Source organism: Ochotona curzoniae, unplaced genomic scaffold (assembly GCF_017591425.1).
Source record: "Ochotona curzoniae isolate NIBS_2020 unplaced genomic scaffold, NIBS_Ocur_1.0 contig_2318, whole genome shotgun sequence".
Taxonomy (NCBI): Eukaryota; Metazoa; Chordata; class Mammalia; order Lagomorpha; family Ochotonidae; genus Ochotona; species Ochotona curzoniae.
Genome location: NW_024465419.1, coordinates 12,821,610 through 12,836,406, shown reverse-complemented (window position 1 = coordinate 12,836,406; position 14,797 = coordinate 12,821,610). Strand labels below are relative to the sequence as shown.

The following is a 14,797-nucleotide window of genomic DNA, read 5'->3' as shown; positions in this document are numbered from 1 at the left end:
TCAAAGGAGTTAACCTGTGTACAACACTTAAAGCAATCTCTTACACATGTGGAGTGACTCTGCAATGCCAGCGGGCATCACAACCGGGGTAGCCACCACCGTGTGACACACTGGTGCCAGTGGAAATCAGTGCTGTCAGTGCAATGTTGTGCCTTCCACAGCTTCACTACTGAGCACCTCAAAAGTTTTTAAACAGCTAGCTTTCTTGAAATTTTCATCATTTAAAAATGCATGGTTTGATGTGCTTTGGATAGATATACATAGCTGAGTCACCACCATCATCCTGTATTTCCTTCACAGTGTTCTTCACGCCTTTAAAGTTATTACAGGTCAACCCAGGGCCACTTTGTGTGCCAATGAGCCAGAATCCTAGACAATGTAGCAGGAAGCGCTCAAGGTTTAGGCTCTGGTGTGTACTTCACATACAGTAACGCTCTGATAGGATTTTTAGTCATTTTCTGAGGAAAACCTCTGATAAAGAACCAACCTTCTTAAAATAAGCAATCTAAAAACGAATGAAGTTTTCACTAAGAACTAGGTACATTCTCATGATTCTGATGTTAATGTTTCTTCCAAATTAATTGTTTCTCACAATTGTAATCAAACAGTCACAAACTGAGTCCTCAGACATCTTGAACATGCGACTCATCACAAAGGACAATATTGAGCCAATTACAACATATTTTCCTAGCACTTTCCTCCTTATATACCAGCACTTTTGTAGGTCAAAAGAACATAAAAAGACAGAACTGGAAATTAAAGAAAACCAGATGCTAAAGGTGCAGTTATTGAAAAGAGCTAATCTAGTATCAGAGAAAACATGTAATTAAGCATGGACTGGAAGAAACCCCAACCACAGAGGACCAGGCAGGAGGGGACTGACTACACAGGGGCGAGGTCGGGCAGGGGCCTGAGAGGAAAGGGGCTCACTGAAGAGACGCCGTAGCAGCAAGAGGCTTTTATTTCCTTGTGACCAGCTTGACTGTAACATGTTTTCTAAATGTAACCTTCTCTTGCTTTTCAGTTACAGTATTTAATGTTATTTATTCTTTATATAGTTGCAAAGAAACCAAATATAATAAATTATAGCAAAGCATCTGGGTATGGGGAAAGAGAAATTTGGGCAGACATATCTATTAAACACATTTTTGGCCCAACATGATATACTTTATGATGGCTAAAGTAAATTGTTTTGCAAATGAGATTTTCCTTAAAAACATAATTCTTAACTATGAAACAGTATGTAAGAACAGGCACCAAACATACAGGGGACAAGTTACCAAATGAGTCAGTATTGGGGCTTGAAGAGAGCATAAAGGAAGTGCCCAAAATCAAGTGGTTAAGTGGAGGAGGTGGAGGAAGGACAGAAGGCATAGGAAAGGATGCTCAATTAGTATTATAAGTTGTCTTGATTCTCCTTTAGGATATGTAGTATAGGATCAAAGCACTCCCACATCAGATCTCCAATGATGTGGTTCGATTTTTTTGTCCCCTCCAAGACATGGTTTATATTTTGCTACAGAAGTTTGATTTACACTAAAACAGTGATGTGAAAATGAGCATGTGTTACTCCTTACATACACTACCTCTGGAAGGAGGCTTAATATGATAATTACTTTCTGTTCAGGACTAGCAATAATTACTGCAGAAAAACCTAACCCAGGGCAATTCTAATCCTCTCAATCTTCTATGCAGTTTATTTGTATATTTTAAAAGTGGATTCATTGTTTAAAAAAAGCAAAATCACTGCAGCTTCTGGAAACATGCAGTCATGTAATTGTTCAGAGAGGTCAATTCTTTACTGGAATAATCTGACAGTGAGTTTTTTTTTATACTGCAACTGTGGTACAGGTAACCAACTATATTTGAAGAATTTGTATCTGCAGATGATAACAATCAATGCGTGAGGACACCTGAGTGGTTTATTTAGCTTAAAATTAATCCCTGCATTGAAGTATACCTAAGTCATTATCTACTCCAACAAATGTCAACTCCTCTGTATTGCAAACCCATAAAATACTACTAAGCCTAGTATTCCAAACGCTTCATAATATGTACAAAATTCTTCAACATGAAGCAGTTAATCACCAATTTCTTTCAATTTGTTTGTTGGGTTATATTGCATAAACCTAATATCTTCTTATTTCATTTAAAAATATTTATTTAACTTGAAAGTCAGGGGGAGGGAGAAGCAGAGGGAGAGACAGAAAGAGAAAGGGAGAGAGAGTGTTTGCATTTGCTGGTTCATTTCCCAAATGGCTGAAATTGCTGCAACTGAATCGATCTGAAGCCAGGAGCGAGAAGTTTCCTCTGGGTCTGCCATGTGGGTGCAGGCATGCAAGGATGTGAGCCATCCTATGCTACTTTCCTAAGCATAAACAGAAAGCTGGATAGGGAAGTGGAGCCACTAGGTCTCAAACAGGTGCCCATATGGGATATTATGCACAGGCCACAAACCTAATCTCTTCTACTGTTAGGAACCAAAATAAGCATTCCTATCAATAAAGGAATACATTAGTTAAGTCATACAGTGTTTATTCATCATCAATTCCATGTGTACTCAGTACTTTCCAAGAGTTCTGTCATCTCAGAATTACTTTCCTAAGTAATTTGTATCAATGAGGATTGGATTTGGCCATTCAGGAGTACTTCAACAAGTCTGCAGAAGTGCAGGATTTTTGGTGACACTGCTTGTGACATCAATCTCAGAGCAGAGTTCTTGCACCTTCTTTCAGTCCAGATTCTATTTCTAACTATAGCTTCCTGTTGATGCCCTGGGAGACAGCAGGTGATGGCACAACGAGAAAGATCCCTGACACTCACATGGAAGACACAAGGAAGTGTCTGGCCATTGCCTTCAGCCTGGCGTAGCTTAGGCTGTTGCAGGCAATTGCAGAATGAACCAGTGGATGAGAGACGGTTTTCTGCTTTTGCCTTTTGACAAATAAAAGCAAAACATTTTTTTAAAGTTTATGCAAAACAGAATTTAAAAATTGGTTAACTCCTACTTCAAATTTTTTTAATTTATGCAGTTTTCCCATAATGTTCATTTCCATGAACTTTTGAAGACCTGTCTATTATTCACATCAAAGTGGTTTAACACTTAATGTCTCTTTTTCTCAACTCAATGCTGGTGGGGTAGCTCCTTGATGTCACTTGTGACTTGATCATTTTAACTATTGTCTAACTGTGTGGCGTCTATCCTCATTTTTGTTGTTTTGTTTTATTTTAATTACAAGGACACAAGTGGCTAATGACTTTTATTGCTGACAGTCCAACAAAAGATAGGAAGATTTCTTTTTCCAGAAACCTGCAGAACACTTGTCCCTATACTTCACTGATCAGAACTGTGTCATGGCAGCCTGAAGACTTAAAAAATGAAGCTTGGTCAACAAAAGTTTTAGTAGACTTACATCTGAAGATCCTTAAATGTGAACGTGGAAAAAAATAATTGACATATACAGGAATGCCAATTAAACTTACAGGAGACCTCTCGCAGGAAACTCTACAGTCAAGAAGAGAATGGAGTGACATTTTCCAGATTCTATAAGAAAAAAATTGTCGGCCCAGGATAATGTACCCAGCAAAGCTTTCTTTTGTCTTTGAAAAAGAAATAAAATTCTTCGACAGTAAAGAAAAATTAAAATAATTTGCCTCTTCCAAACCTTACAAAGCCCTTCAAAGGGATATCTATTCTTAACCAAAAAGGGCCATGAGTGTATAAGCAACTCCAGACTCCATTTACTCAGGTAGCACAAATATGATGGTGTCTGGTTTTTCATTTAGGAATATAAAGCAAAATTCTTTTCAGAGAAGATACTTTAGATGAGTAACTTTTATACTCACACCTACTCAAACTTCAGAGTTTTGCTAAGGTACCACAATTGACAGCATAAAAAGTAACTACACACATGAACATTCTGGTCCAGTGTAAGGGGTTCAATTTCTCCACATCCTTGCTAAAACGTATTATACGACTTCTTGATTAAAGCTATCCTAGTGGGTGTTGAGTAGAATTATCTTTTCTTCTTAGCTTGCATTTATTGGATGATCAAGGAAATGAACCAACTTTTCATTTGCATACCTAAGGTCATTTGTACATCATTAAAAAAAATATTTATTCAAACCCTTTGCATCAAGTTTTAAACTGAACAGCTTGTCTTGCTATCACTGAGTTGTAACAACTCTTTAGATAGGGGCCCAGCACATTAGCCTAGAAGCTAAAGTCCTAGCCTTGCAAGTGCTGTGGTCCCATATGGACACCGGTTCTAATCCCAGCAACTCTGCTTCCCATCCAGCTCCCTGCTTGTGACCTGGGAAAGCAGTAGAGGACGGCTCAAAGCCTTGGGACCCTGCACCTATGTGGCAGACCCAGAAGAGGCTCCTGACTCCTGGCTTCAGATCAGTACAGTGGCTGCTTAGGGAGTGAATCAGCGGAGAGAAGGTCGTCCTCTCTGTCTCTCCTCCTCTCTGTATATCTAACCTTCCAATAAAAAATAATCTTCAAATATTTTGTTATTCTATGAGTTACCTTTTAACTTTCTTATTGATGTACTGTGAAATATAAAAGTTTAAGAAGTTTTCATGAAGTAAAATTGATTTGCTTTGGGAATGCATGTAAATTTGGTGTCATACCTAAGAACTCGTTATCTAATCCAAGAGAATGCAAATGTAGATCAATGATTTTTTCGAAGAATTTTACAATTTTAGCTCTTAAATTCAGGTCTTAGATCCATTTTGACTTACATAAGGTATGATTTAGGCACCTGCCTTCATTCTATTTATGTGACTAACTGGTTCTCCTGGCACCATTTGTTGAAAAGAAAATGCTCTCCTCTATTGAGCAGTTTATGTTACCTTGTTAAAAATCAGCTGTGAATATGAAGATTAGTTCCTGAACAGCATCCTGGACTTTGAACAGCACTGTTCTGTGCTCTTGTCATACTGTCTAGATTACAACTGCATTGTCAGGAGGTATGAAGACCTTTAGCAACATACTTTCCCAACAATGTTTTATTTGTGATGGACTGCCACTCTGACAATATCCACTTGACATGAAGTCATCTGATCCACAAATGTCTTTCTCCTGACTTAGATATTTTCTTCTTTCAATGATATTTTATAAGTTTCAGGGTGAAAGTCTTATATTATTTTGTTAAATGTATTCCAAAATATTTTACTCTTTATGCTGCTATAAATGAAATTGTTTTTATTAATTTCCTTTATGATTACATGATTTTATAGTAATATGTATATGTTAAAGTTTATTTCCCCACACAGCTCATACATATGTTGCTTCGTCATTTGCAGGCAGAGTTAGCTTTCCTGTCCTTTCCAATATAGCCATCTTTTATTTCTTTTTCTTCCCTAATAATCTTGGCTAGAAACTACAGTACAATGATGCACAGAAATAATGAAAGTGCCCACATCAACGTGGACATTTATTCTTACAGTCTTAGTTTTACCAGTAAAACATCTAGTGTTTATCAAATTGAGGAAGTCCACCTCTATTCCCAGTTTGTTGAGTAGATGTTCTTGTCACAAAGGGATTTATCAAATGCTTTCTTTTTTACATTTGTTTGAGAGGATTATATGGTTTCTGTCTTCATTCCTCTGATACTTGTGTTTGGGATTAACTGATTTTCACACCTTCAAATACTAAATTTTTCCTTAACTACCCATCATAAATTCATACTTCTTACTGTATATCCCATTATTTTCTTACACAGTTCATTTATTCTTAACAAGTTGAATTTTTAAACTACCCTATCAACAAATACTAATGTTTGTCAACTCCATACTTTTGTTCACAATATTAGTCCATGCCTTAAATACTTTCCATTAACAGCAAATGACATCATGTCCTCCGACTGGTTCACTTTCCTATCAATATCCCCAATCTAAATGGAGTGTAAGTTTATAAGAAAGATTAGGTCATGTAAGAATGCAAACTTACAAAATCTTTGCACAATGAATTACACATACTTTAATCCACTGCCAATTATTGTTTGTTTTCTACCCCTTTCAATATATAAACACCAGAATATGAGAGCAGAAACTTAACCTCCTTTGTTAAATCCTGTCACTTTAGCATCCCTATTATGCTTGACACACAAGGAGTGTAATTAGTTAAGAAACAGTTGACTGCTCTCGTTTTGATTTCCAATCTCTTCATGATGTAAGACTGAATCCTCAACAATTTTCATATCCTGCACTGAGTTGTAAGTTTCCACTGCACTTGTGCATGCTTTATTTCCTCATCACATTATAAAATCCTAGAGGGCAGGGACGACAGCTTTTGCATTTTCTATACCTTTGGACCTCAAGCATATATCAGCTCTCAATGAACAGTGAAGAGCAAGGCTAAGCTACACACTGTAACATAACCTTAGGAAAAAATAAATGCATTTCTTATTAAGAGATTTATCTATGGGATAAATATAATATGGCTAAAAATTTTAAAGTATTAACTGTCTTTCAAATTTTGCATCTCCTTTGGGGCAAATATGATACATTTTTGTCTGGGCATAGACTGTTTATCAGGACAGAATTATATCATGCATAACCTTCACAAGGCCTAATAACTAGAACTCCAACAGGAGACAGACTTCAGTGGCCCTTAGAAGTGCATTTTGAAAGGAATGGCAGTTAATGCCTATTCCTGATCTACATTTTAAGAAACTCAAGGTCTTCCATCACAGCCGCTTTGTTCATTTAAGGCTTTGCTCGAATCCATACTTTATTGGAGCCTATTTCAAATGCTTGCTTAGGAGTAGTTTTCCTTGGAGACTCTACAGGAAACAAACTAAAAATCATAGGGACACCAACAGAAGGTCCTCCAATGTACATTATCAACATTTTCCTTTGTTTCCTAAACACAGAATCGTAACATCTGACCTGGCCTTTTCCATTCATTTCTACCTTAAGACAGAAGGCACCAAGATAGATGATTACTTCAGCATTTTTCTGCATATCAGCCTCAGTTTCCACTTTGAAACTTTACTTTCACCCACTATATCCCTCTTCTCACTCAGACTTCTACTCCAAAATACACCTGGTACAAAACAACAACATAGTTAGAGTTTCCTCGTTTGTCCTCAAATTTTTATTTCCAGTTACTCCTGGCAATCCTTCAAGGTTGGCCAAACGTGTATTATAAAATCCTTTCTTTTTTCTTTCTACTAAATGCCAAGATTTTCAATTCCTAAAATGAAGTATAATTTTGGAGCAGACTATTTTCAATTTAAAGTAGTAAATAGATCACAAAAAACAACCTCTACCACCAGTCCATATGGCATAAACTCAGTCAGTATGTACACCAAATAATCCAAAATATTGTAACATACTTCAAAAAGCATCCAGCTACACTGCTTCCAATCCTCCAACCTGCTAATGCACACAGGAAAGCAGTAGATGATGACTGAAATATGTGGGCCCTTGCCATTAATTTGGGGAGCCTAGATGGAACTCCAGGCTCCTAGCTGGGCCTGGGCCACTGCAACCATGTGGGGAATAGAACACTGAACAAAACATTTTTCTGTTTCTCCCTTTTTCTGTCATTATGTTTTTCAAATAAATAAACTAAATAAATCGATAAAAAATGAAAATCTTTCATAGTTAGAGTTTGAAATGAAATCTTGAAGCTAGAAATGAAATCTTTCACAGGTGAGAAACCATGCAGGTACCAGTACTGAAAGGAGCAATGAAAATGAACAAAAATAGAAATACAGACCCCTTGATCCAGAAACTTCATCCCATCTAAAGCACATTTTTCAGAACAAAAACATTGGAAAAATTCAGTTCAACATGGGAGGTCATTCACCTAAACCATCTATAACTACTGCATTAATGTATTGTAGATCATGAATTCAAGACGATCATGACAATTACTGGCCTACAATTCACAAGGTGCCTAATGAATGGGTTTCTCATTAGTAATCCAACATGTTTATAAAACAGAAATCTTTCACAATGTCAGCATACGTATTTTTAACAAATTCATATCCCTTTTCTCATCTTCCCAATAATTCTATCAGGTACAATCTCCTGTTTTTTAAATTAAAAAAAAATATTTTTAAAAGCTTAAATTATTGTGCTGATTTTGAACCAAACAATCTTTTCAAAATATACCCTAACTTACTACAAATAGTATTTTAGATAACTAATATGTATGTATACCCACAGATGATCAGCCTCAAGTATGCTAATAATTCAACAGTGGAACTATAATGTCCCAGTTCAATAAAGATCTCTTGTTATTTTTACAGATGCATTTTCCTGGCTGGAAACAGGGCCAAATATGCTCCCTCATTATAATCTGTAGTTTTGATTTCAAAAAACATATGCCTATATATAGCTATATACATATTTAAATAAAAAAGAATGAAAGGAGAGATATAATAGAAAAGAGAACTGTCTTGAAAATTCCAAATTCATACCTAAAGTGGATCATCTTTTGTTACATGACAACAATGATTTCTGGCATTCTCCTAACACCAGATCCTCATCTAGAAAACAGTGCCAATGCTCAAATCTGCCTCACAGGGTAATTACAACTGGCTGGAATATATATGCATTAACTTCCATGGCAATGCCTGGCCACACTGCCTGGCATCAAGCAGCTCTCACTTAACTCAGAGCCCTGAGTATAACTCAAGACAAAAATAAAAGCTACACTCTCCATGAATAGTTTTACCATCCAAGTTTAGGTACAGATACGATGAGAGAAATGTGGCAACAACAACAAATTGATGGAGAGCACCTAAAAAAAGCAGCTTTCTTTGTTTCATGCTGACAGGCTTTCTGGGTACAACACAGGCTTTCAGTCACCACCAGGTCAAAACCAAAACTCCAGGCAGGCACTCAACTTTTCTGATCATGTCTATTTTTGAATATGGGAAACAAATGCTTTAGCATTTATTGAAGATACTCCCACGACATTCTTACAAAGCTCACTTTCAAATGAGATCAATTCCTGTAATACATCTGAGTAAATAACAAAAGCAACACTAGGTTACTTGTACTGTGTTTTAGAAAATTACATCAGAGTAATAAAATGTTTGCAAAGGAGGTTTTACTGACATCAGGCCGCAGCAGTTTTGCAAAACTGAATGATAACTAAGAGGAAAAGAGACTAAACAAAATTTCAAAACAAAGGACATCAATTCAAAGGGTTTTACGATCTTACTGTTAACAACATTAAGCATAGAATAACTAGTAAAAAGCATTTATTCTAATGATAGTTTTCTTACTGTGAATGTAAAATGGGTACAAAAGCATTAAACTTAATGAAAATCAGGTACCAGTTACCTCTGTGCCCTTGTCCGATGGCTCCAGCCCTGTCATATTTGCTACTATTAGCTGATGTAAGAGTTGAGCCTGAGCCACACTCAGGAAGAAATCCAGGTTTGTGGTTATATTCACTTCCAAGGAATGGCCACACACCAAAATTTCCTGAAGGGAGAAAAAAAAAATGTTGAGACTAGATAAAGAAACATGACAGCTTCCGACTGTTAATTTGTCATTCTTAATTGTTTGACTTTTTATCACTTTAATAAACTTGTAGAATGTCAAAAATGGCACAGCTGCAAAGAGAAAACTTAATGAACTAATATAATGCATAATAAGAAGGCCTTTCTGTGTTTCCAGGCCTTGCATTAGAATCAAGGCCACTAATTAACAAGAATTATTCACCTTTTCATATCCATTTGGCTATTCCAATCCCCCAAAGTACTATCACTGTTGCAATATGTAAGAAAAATGTAATTTTGTGGGAGAATTTTTTGCTTAATTTAAATCAATAACTATTTACTGAGTATCTATGAAGCACCAGGCCCACAACAGAGTTTTAGGGACACTGCCAGGAATATGGAGTCGGGGTGGGCCTGAAGCGTATTGGCCCTTGAGGAGTAAGACAGTGAAATAAACACGTAATCACAAATCTTATAGTTTAAATATTCACCAAAGGATATTCTTCAAATGATTTGTAACAAAACAGAGTGCTGAGGCCAAAGATTGCTGGAGGAATTAATTTCACTTCTTCTTCATACTACTAACATCTTGGCAGCATTAGGTAGATGTCCACCATTAACTGGTGCTCTGCTGCTTCACCGAGTCACTTAGACATTTATCATTGAGCCTTTGCTCAGTGCATACAGGGAAGGAAAACAAAACACACACAAAGACAATTCAGAAGCTTCACTTCATGAGCAGAAATCCTGTCTCTCGTCAAAGTGTATGTGAATAATGTTCAAATATCTGGTAACATTCAACACATCTTCCCATTATTAGAGCCATCTAAAATGAATTTAAGGGGACTGTAGCTGGTCCAAATACAGACTAGAGAGCTTACAGACATAAAAAGAATATATTTGAAATTCTGGTTTGCTTAAGTAAGTTTTCCTTCTACAAACTCCAGGTATTCACTTACTAGATAGAATTCTCATTTTATTCCTCAAGTAATAAAGAAAAAAGTACTGTGATTCAAAAGGTTTTTAAAGTCACTGTAACATTTATCAAGGGTATTAAAATATATACTAAATTAGTTCCGCTACCACTAACGAATGAATAATCTTGTACTAACAGGAATGCAACTAATAGAATCAGAAGATAACACCACAAAGCTATATACAATTTCAATATTCATTCCTCTTAATAATTATCATCTCTTCTGATCAATTTGATCCTTAACACAATGTGGAAACCAATTAGGTGTATGAGGCAACTAAGGTATAAAAAGAGCAACAGAGGAATAAATTAAGTGAATGGATAAAGATGACAATGCTGAGTACGAAGCTGGGAGTTGCCTGATCCTTAGCTTCCTGGTGTTTCACCCACGAACAACAAAACTCAGCAATGCCTTCCAACCAGAAGATGTTTAACTAAGGGGAGATGGTAGTTTGGTTAATCACTTCATATGTTAGTAGTTTTCTTTTTGAATTTCAAGTTTACATGCATTGGGAATCCAAGTAAGCAGTGTTTTCAGAAAAAAAAAAGTTTTAACAATTCAAAGTGATTGTATTTTTTCTCTGATTTTTTCCAAGTTAAAGGAATATAAACACAAAGAACAGATCCAATTTAGTTCAGACACATAATTTTATGAATACAATATTCCTTTTCCTTTTCACCCTTTCCTTCCCCCTCTGTACTTTCATCTCCCCTTGCTTTTCTGCCATCTTTCTTACCTTCCTTCCCTCCTTCCCTCTTGTGTTTGAGATACCTTTTTACCTTTTCATTTATTTTAATTACAGTCAAGGGTGTATTGCTCCATTTAAAAAAAAAAAAGACCAACAAGTGAAAGGTAAAAAGACCCTAGACTTCAGTAATAATATCCACAAGGGCTGCAAACAATAATCAAATGGAATCATGACAAATTTACTCATCAAAAAGTCACACATCACTAATAGTAATATAACATTTCAAACAATTGGTATGACCAAAAAAAAACCAAACAATAAATTTGATAACATGTAATTGTCATGATAGTTATAAACAAACATTTCTTTTTTTTGTAATTCTTAAAAATTCAATATAAATGAGACTACGTGATATCTCATTTAGTATAAATGAGAATATGTGCTTTCTGGCTTATTTCATTCAATAAGATGTACTCTAGTTGCAAGTATTCTGCAGCAAGTGGTAGAAGGTCATTCTTTCTTCAGTTGAGTAACATTCCTTTGTGCACCTTACACTTTACTTATCCATTCATCTGATGCTGTGCACGTTGGTTGATTCCACATTTTGGCTACTGTGAACCCGTGCTGCTATAAATGTGGTAATGCAGGTATCTCCTTGACATCTCCTCCTGTCTCTTGTGTAAATGTCCCACAGTGGGATTGCTGGATGATACAACTAGTCTACTTGCAGTTTTCAGGGAAGTTTCCACACTGATTTCCTCAATGGCTACAATAATTTACATTCCCATCAACAGCTGGAATATATATATTCCAGTTCTGCCAGTACCACTTATTGACGAGATTGTCCTTATTCCAGTGCACATGTATTTCATTTTTATTACACACACAAAATAGAAAAATTCTAAAATATGATTTCACTGTGTGAATTCATAGTTTAACATTACAATGAAAAGAAGACTTTCATATATTCTAAATCAATTGTGTTATTACTAAAAACAAGATGATAGATTTAGTTAATCTTACACCTTTTGTGAGTATAAAGGAACACTGCCTAACCTAATTCTCTCAACAGAACTATCTATAAATATCAAATCAGATACAAAACATTGCTTATTCATAAATTAACAGAAGGAAGGAGTGATTTTATACACTTAGATTATAATATAGATATAATATATAATATAATATAGATACTCCATGATTGACAATGGAATTACATATTGATAAATCTATGATAAGTTGATAATGTATGTAAAACACACAACCACTGAATATCACAACTTAGCACAAAAGTCAATGAGGATAGATTGTTTTCTGCCTTCCTGACATCATGGTTTCTTGAGATTTGGGACTTGCTACTGCTGCCCTGAATCTGGAACGACTGCTATGCCTCATGTCACTAGCCCAGAAGATTAAAACCTAAATACAGTTTCTGCTGAAAGGGTGCTGCCTCTGCATGATTATAAAGGCAAAACTGTGGCACCACATGCTAAGCCAGTATGTGCAACACCAGCATCCCATATCAGAGTGCCAGTTCTAGTCCCAACTGCTCGTCTTCCACTTTAGCTCTCTGATAATGGAACTTGAAAAGGAACAGAAATGGCCCAAATGCTTTAGGCTAAGAACTCCATCTAGTCTTGGATTCCTGGTTTTGTTCTGGTTCATTCTTGACTCTTGCAGGCAGTTGGGAAGTGAACCAGCAAATCAAGATTTCAATCTCTTTTTCTTTCCCCGTTTCCCCGTCTGTCATTCTTGACTTCTTGATAAACAAAATAAATCTTAAAAAAAAATCAATTAAGTCCAACCATAGTAAACCAGGAATTATCTGTATTTAATTCATACATATTATTTCCATTCATCCACTTTCAAGAGATTACCTTAATTTTTTTTTTAATTAAAGCTGAGTGAATAAGAGTTCTTTCATCTGCTGGGCCACTCTTTAAATGCCAATAGCATCTAACATCCAGGGTTGGACCAGGCTAAATATGAAACTCATTCTGGGTCTCCCATGTGTGTGGCCTGGACCCAACTATTTGAGCTGTCATTTTCTACCACCAAAAGTGTGCTTTACTAAAAAGATGGAATTGGGATTGAAGATTGGACTTGAACCCCAAGAATTCTTAATGGAATGCAGGAAAGCAGTGCCTTAACAACTGCACAAAATGCCTGCCTCATATTCAATTTTTTCACAATTTTCATATTAATTGCCTATAACTCTGTGAAAAGTTTCACATATTTAGTATATATTTATATCACATCATTATTGTATTTCTATCCTAGGCATGGAGGCAGATCATGGTGATCAAAATTAAAATGTTAACCCACTAATTAACACTGGTTAAGTTACTTAATCTCTTTTGACCTGACGGCTCAGCTATAAAATTTTTTGGTTTTGGGGCTGTTGTTTGGCCTGGTGGCTTTAGATACCCTGTACGCCCATGTCTCACATTTTACTACCCAGGTGTGATTCCATCCATGCAGAACTGTATTTGAAGTAATCTAAGACAAAAACTTTAGTTATGGTCCTGACACAATGGTTTAACTGGCTAAATCCTTGCCTTGGAAGAGCCGGAATCCCACATGGGTACCAATTCATGCCCAGGCTGCTCCACCTCCCATCCCACTCCCTGCTTTTGGCCTGGGAAAACAGTAAGGGATAACCCAAACCCTTGGGACATTTCAACCTTATCAGAAACCTGGAAGAAGCTCCTGGCTCCTGCCTACGGATGGGCTAAGCTCCAGCCACTGTGGCTGCCTGGGGGGTAATCAACAGACAGGAGATCTTTGTCTCCTCCTTTCTCTGTAAATCTGCCTTTCCAATAAGAATAAATAAGTCTGTAAAGAAAAAGATTTCAGTTATCTGTCACTACTACTGTTATTTTCAGTAGGATGAGGCAGTAGAAATTAGGAACTTAGAGGCTGGTGTCAGGCTAGCTGAGCTCATATCCTTTTCTTCCACTTTATTTTTGTGAAAATTTTGCAATGTGGTTTGACTTGAAAATGGGGATGGTAGCTAACAGTATTATTTCAAGGATCCAATGAAACATTCTAGGCAAAGAACTGAACAGCACAAGTGTTCCAGAAATATTAGCAATGATAGCAACTGTTAAGATTAATCAGCAAATTTGATATCCCGTGGGGTGATATTGTGAAAATCTCCAATATACAAAGAGGAGCTCTCCATTATGCAGAGCAACATAAAACTTACAATACTGTCTTACCTCAGTATGCAAATTTTCAGGAGAAATTATTTTGGTAAAAATAATGGCAGGTGCGGCAGTTATCCGGACAGAGAAGTCTGTCAAAATGGGAGTAAGAATTGCTCTCCTTTCTTGATGCCGACGTATGCTAAAATATAAAGCATATGTTAGCCATTTCATTTTTAAAAGATGTATTTACTTGAAAAGCAGAATTATACACACACACACACACACACACACACACACACACACAGTGGCAGAGGGGGAGATGGTGACAGAAAGCAAGTCTCATCCACTGGCACACTCTCCAAATGGCTGAAATATCTGGGGCTGGGCTATGCTGAAGCCAAGAAGCTGGATTTCTGTCTGAGAGGCAGGGAGAGAGAGAAAACAAACAATGATTTAAGTCCAAATTGGCTGTAACATTTAGGCTACTCTTGGGCAATGTCAGGAGTCTGGAAC

General features: G+C 36.4%; 1 protein-coding gene across 2 annotated transcripts in view; it reads right to left on the bottom strand.

The window, feature by feature from the left end:
* VPS13B (vacuolar protein sorting 13 homolog B) overlaps nucleotides 1-14,797 on the bottom strand; it is a 595,475-nt gene that overhangs the window by 228,986 nt on the left and 351,692 nt on the right. For both annotated transcript variants that reach the window (XM_040972638.1, XM_040972637.1), the window contains exons 32-33: nucleotides 14,357-14,483; nucleotides 9,310-9,453 (exon numbers count right to left, since the gene is read on the bottom strand). In XM_040972638.1, the coding sequence (XP_040828572.1) occupies nucleotides 9,310-9,453; nucleotides 14,357-14,483 (271 nt within the window). The remainder of the gene's footprint in view (nucleotides 1-9,309; nucleotides 9,454-14,356; nucleotides 14,484-14,797) is intronic.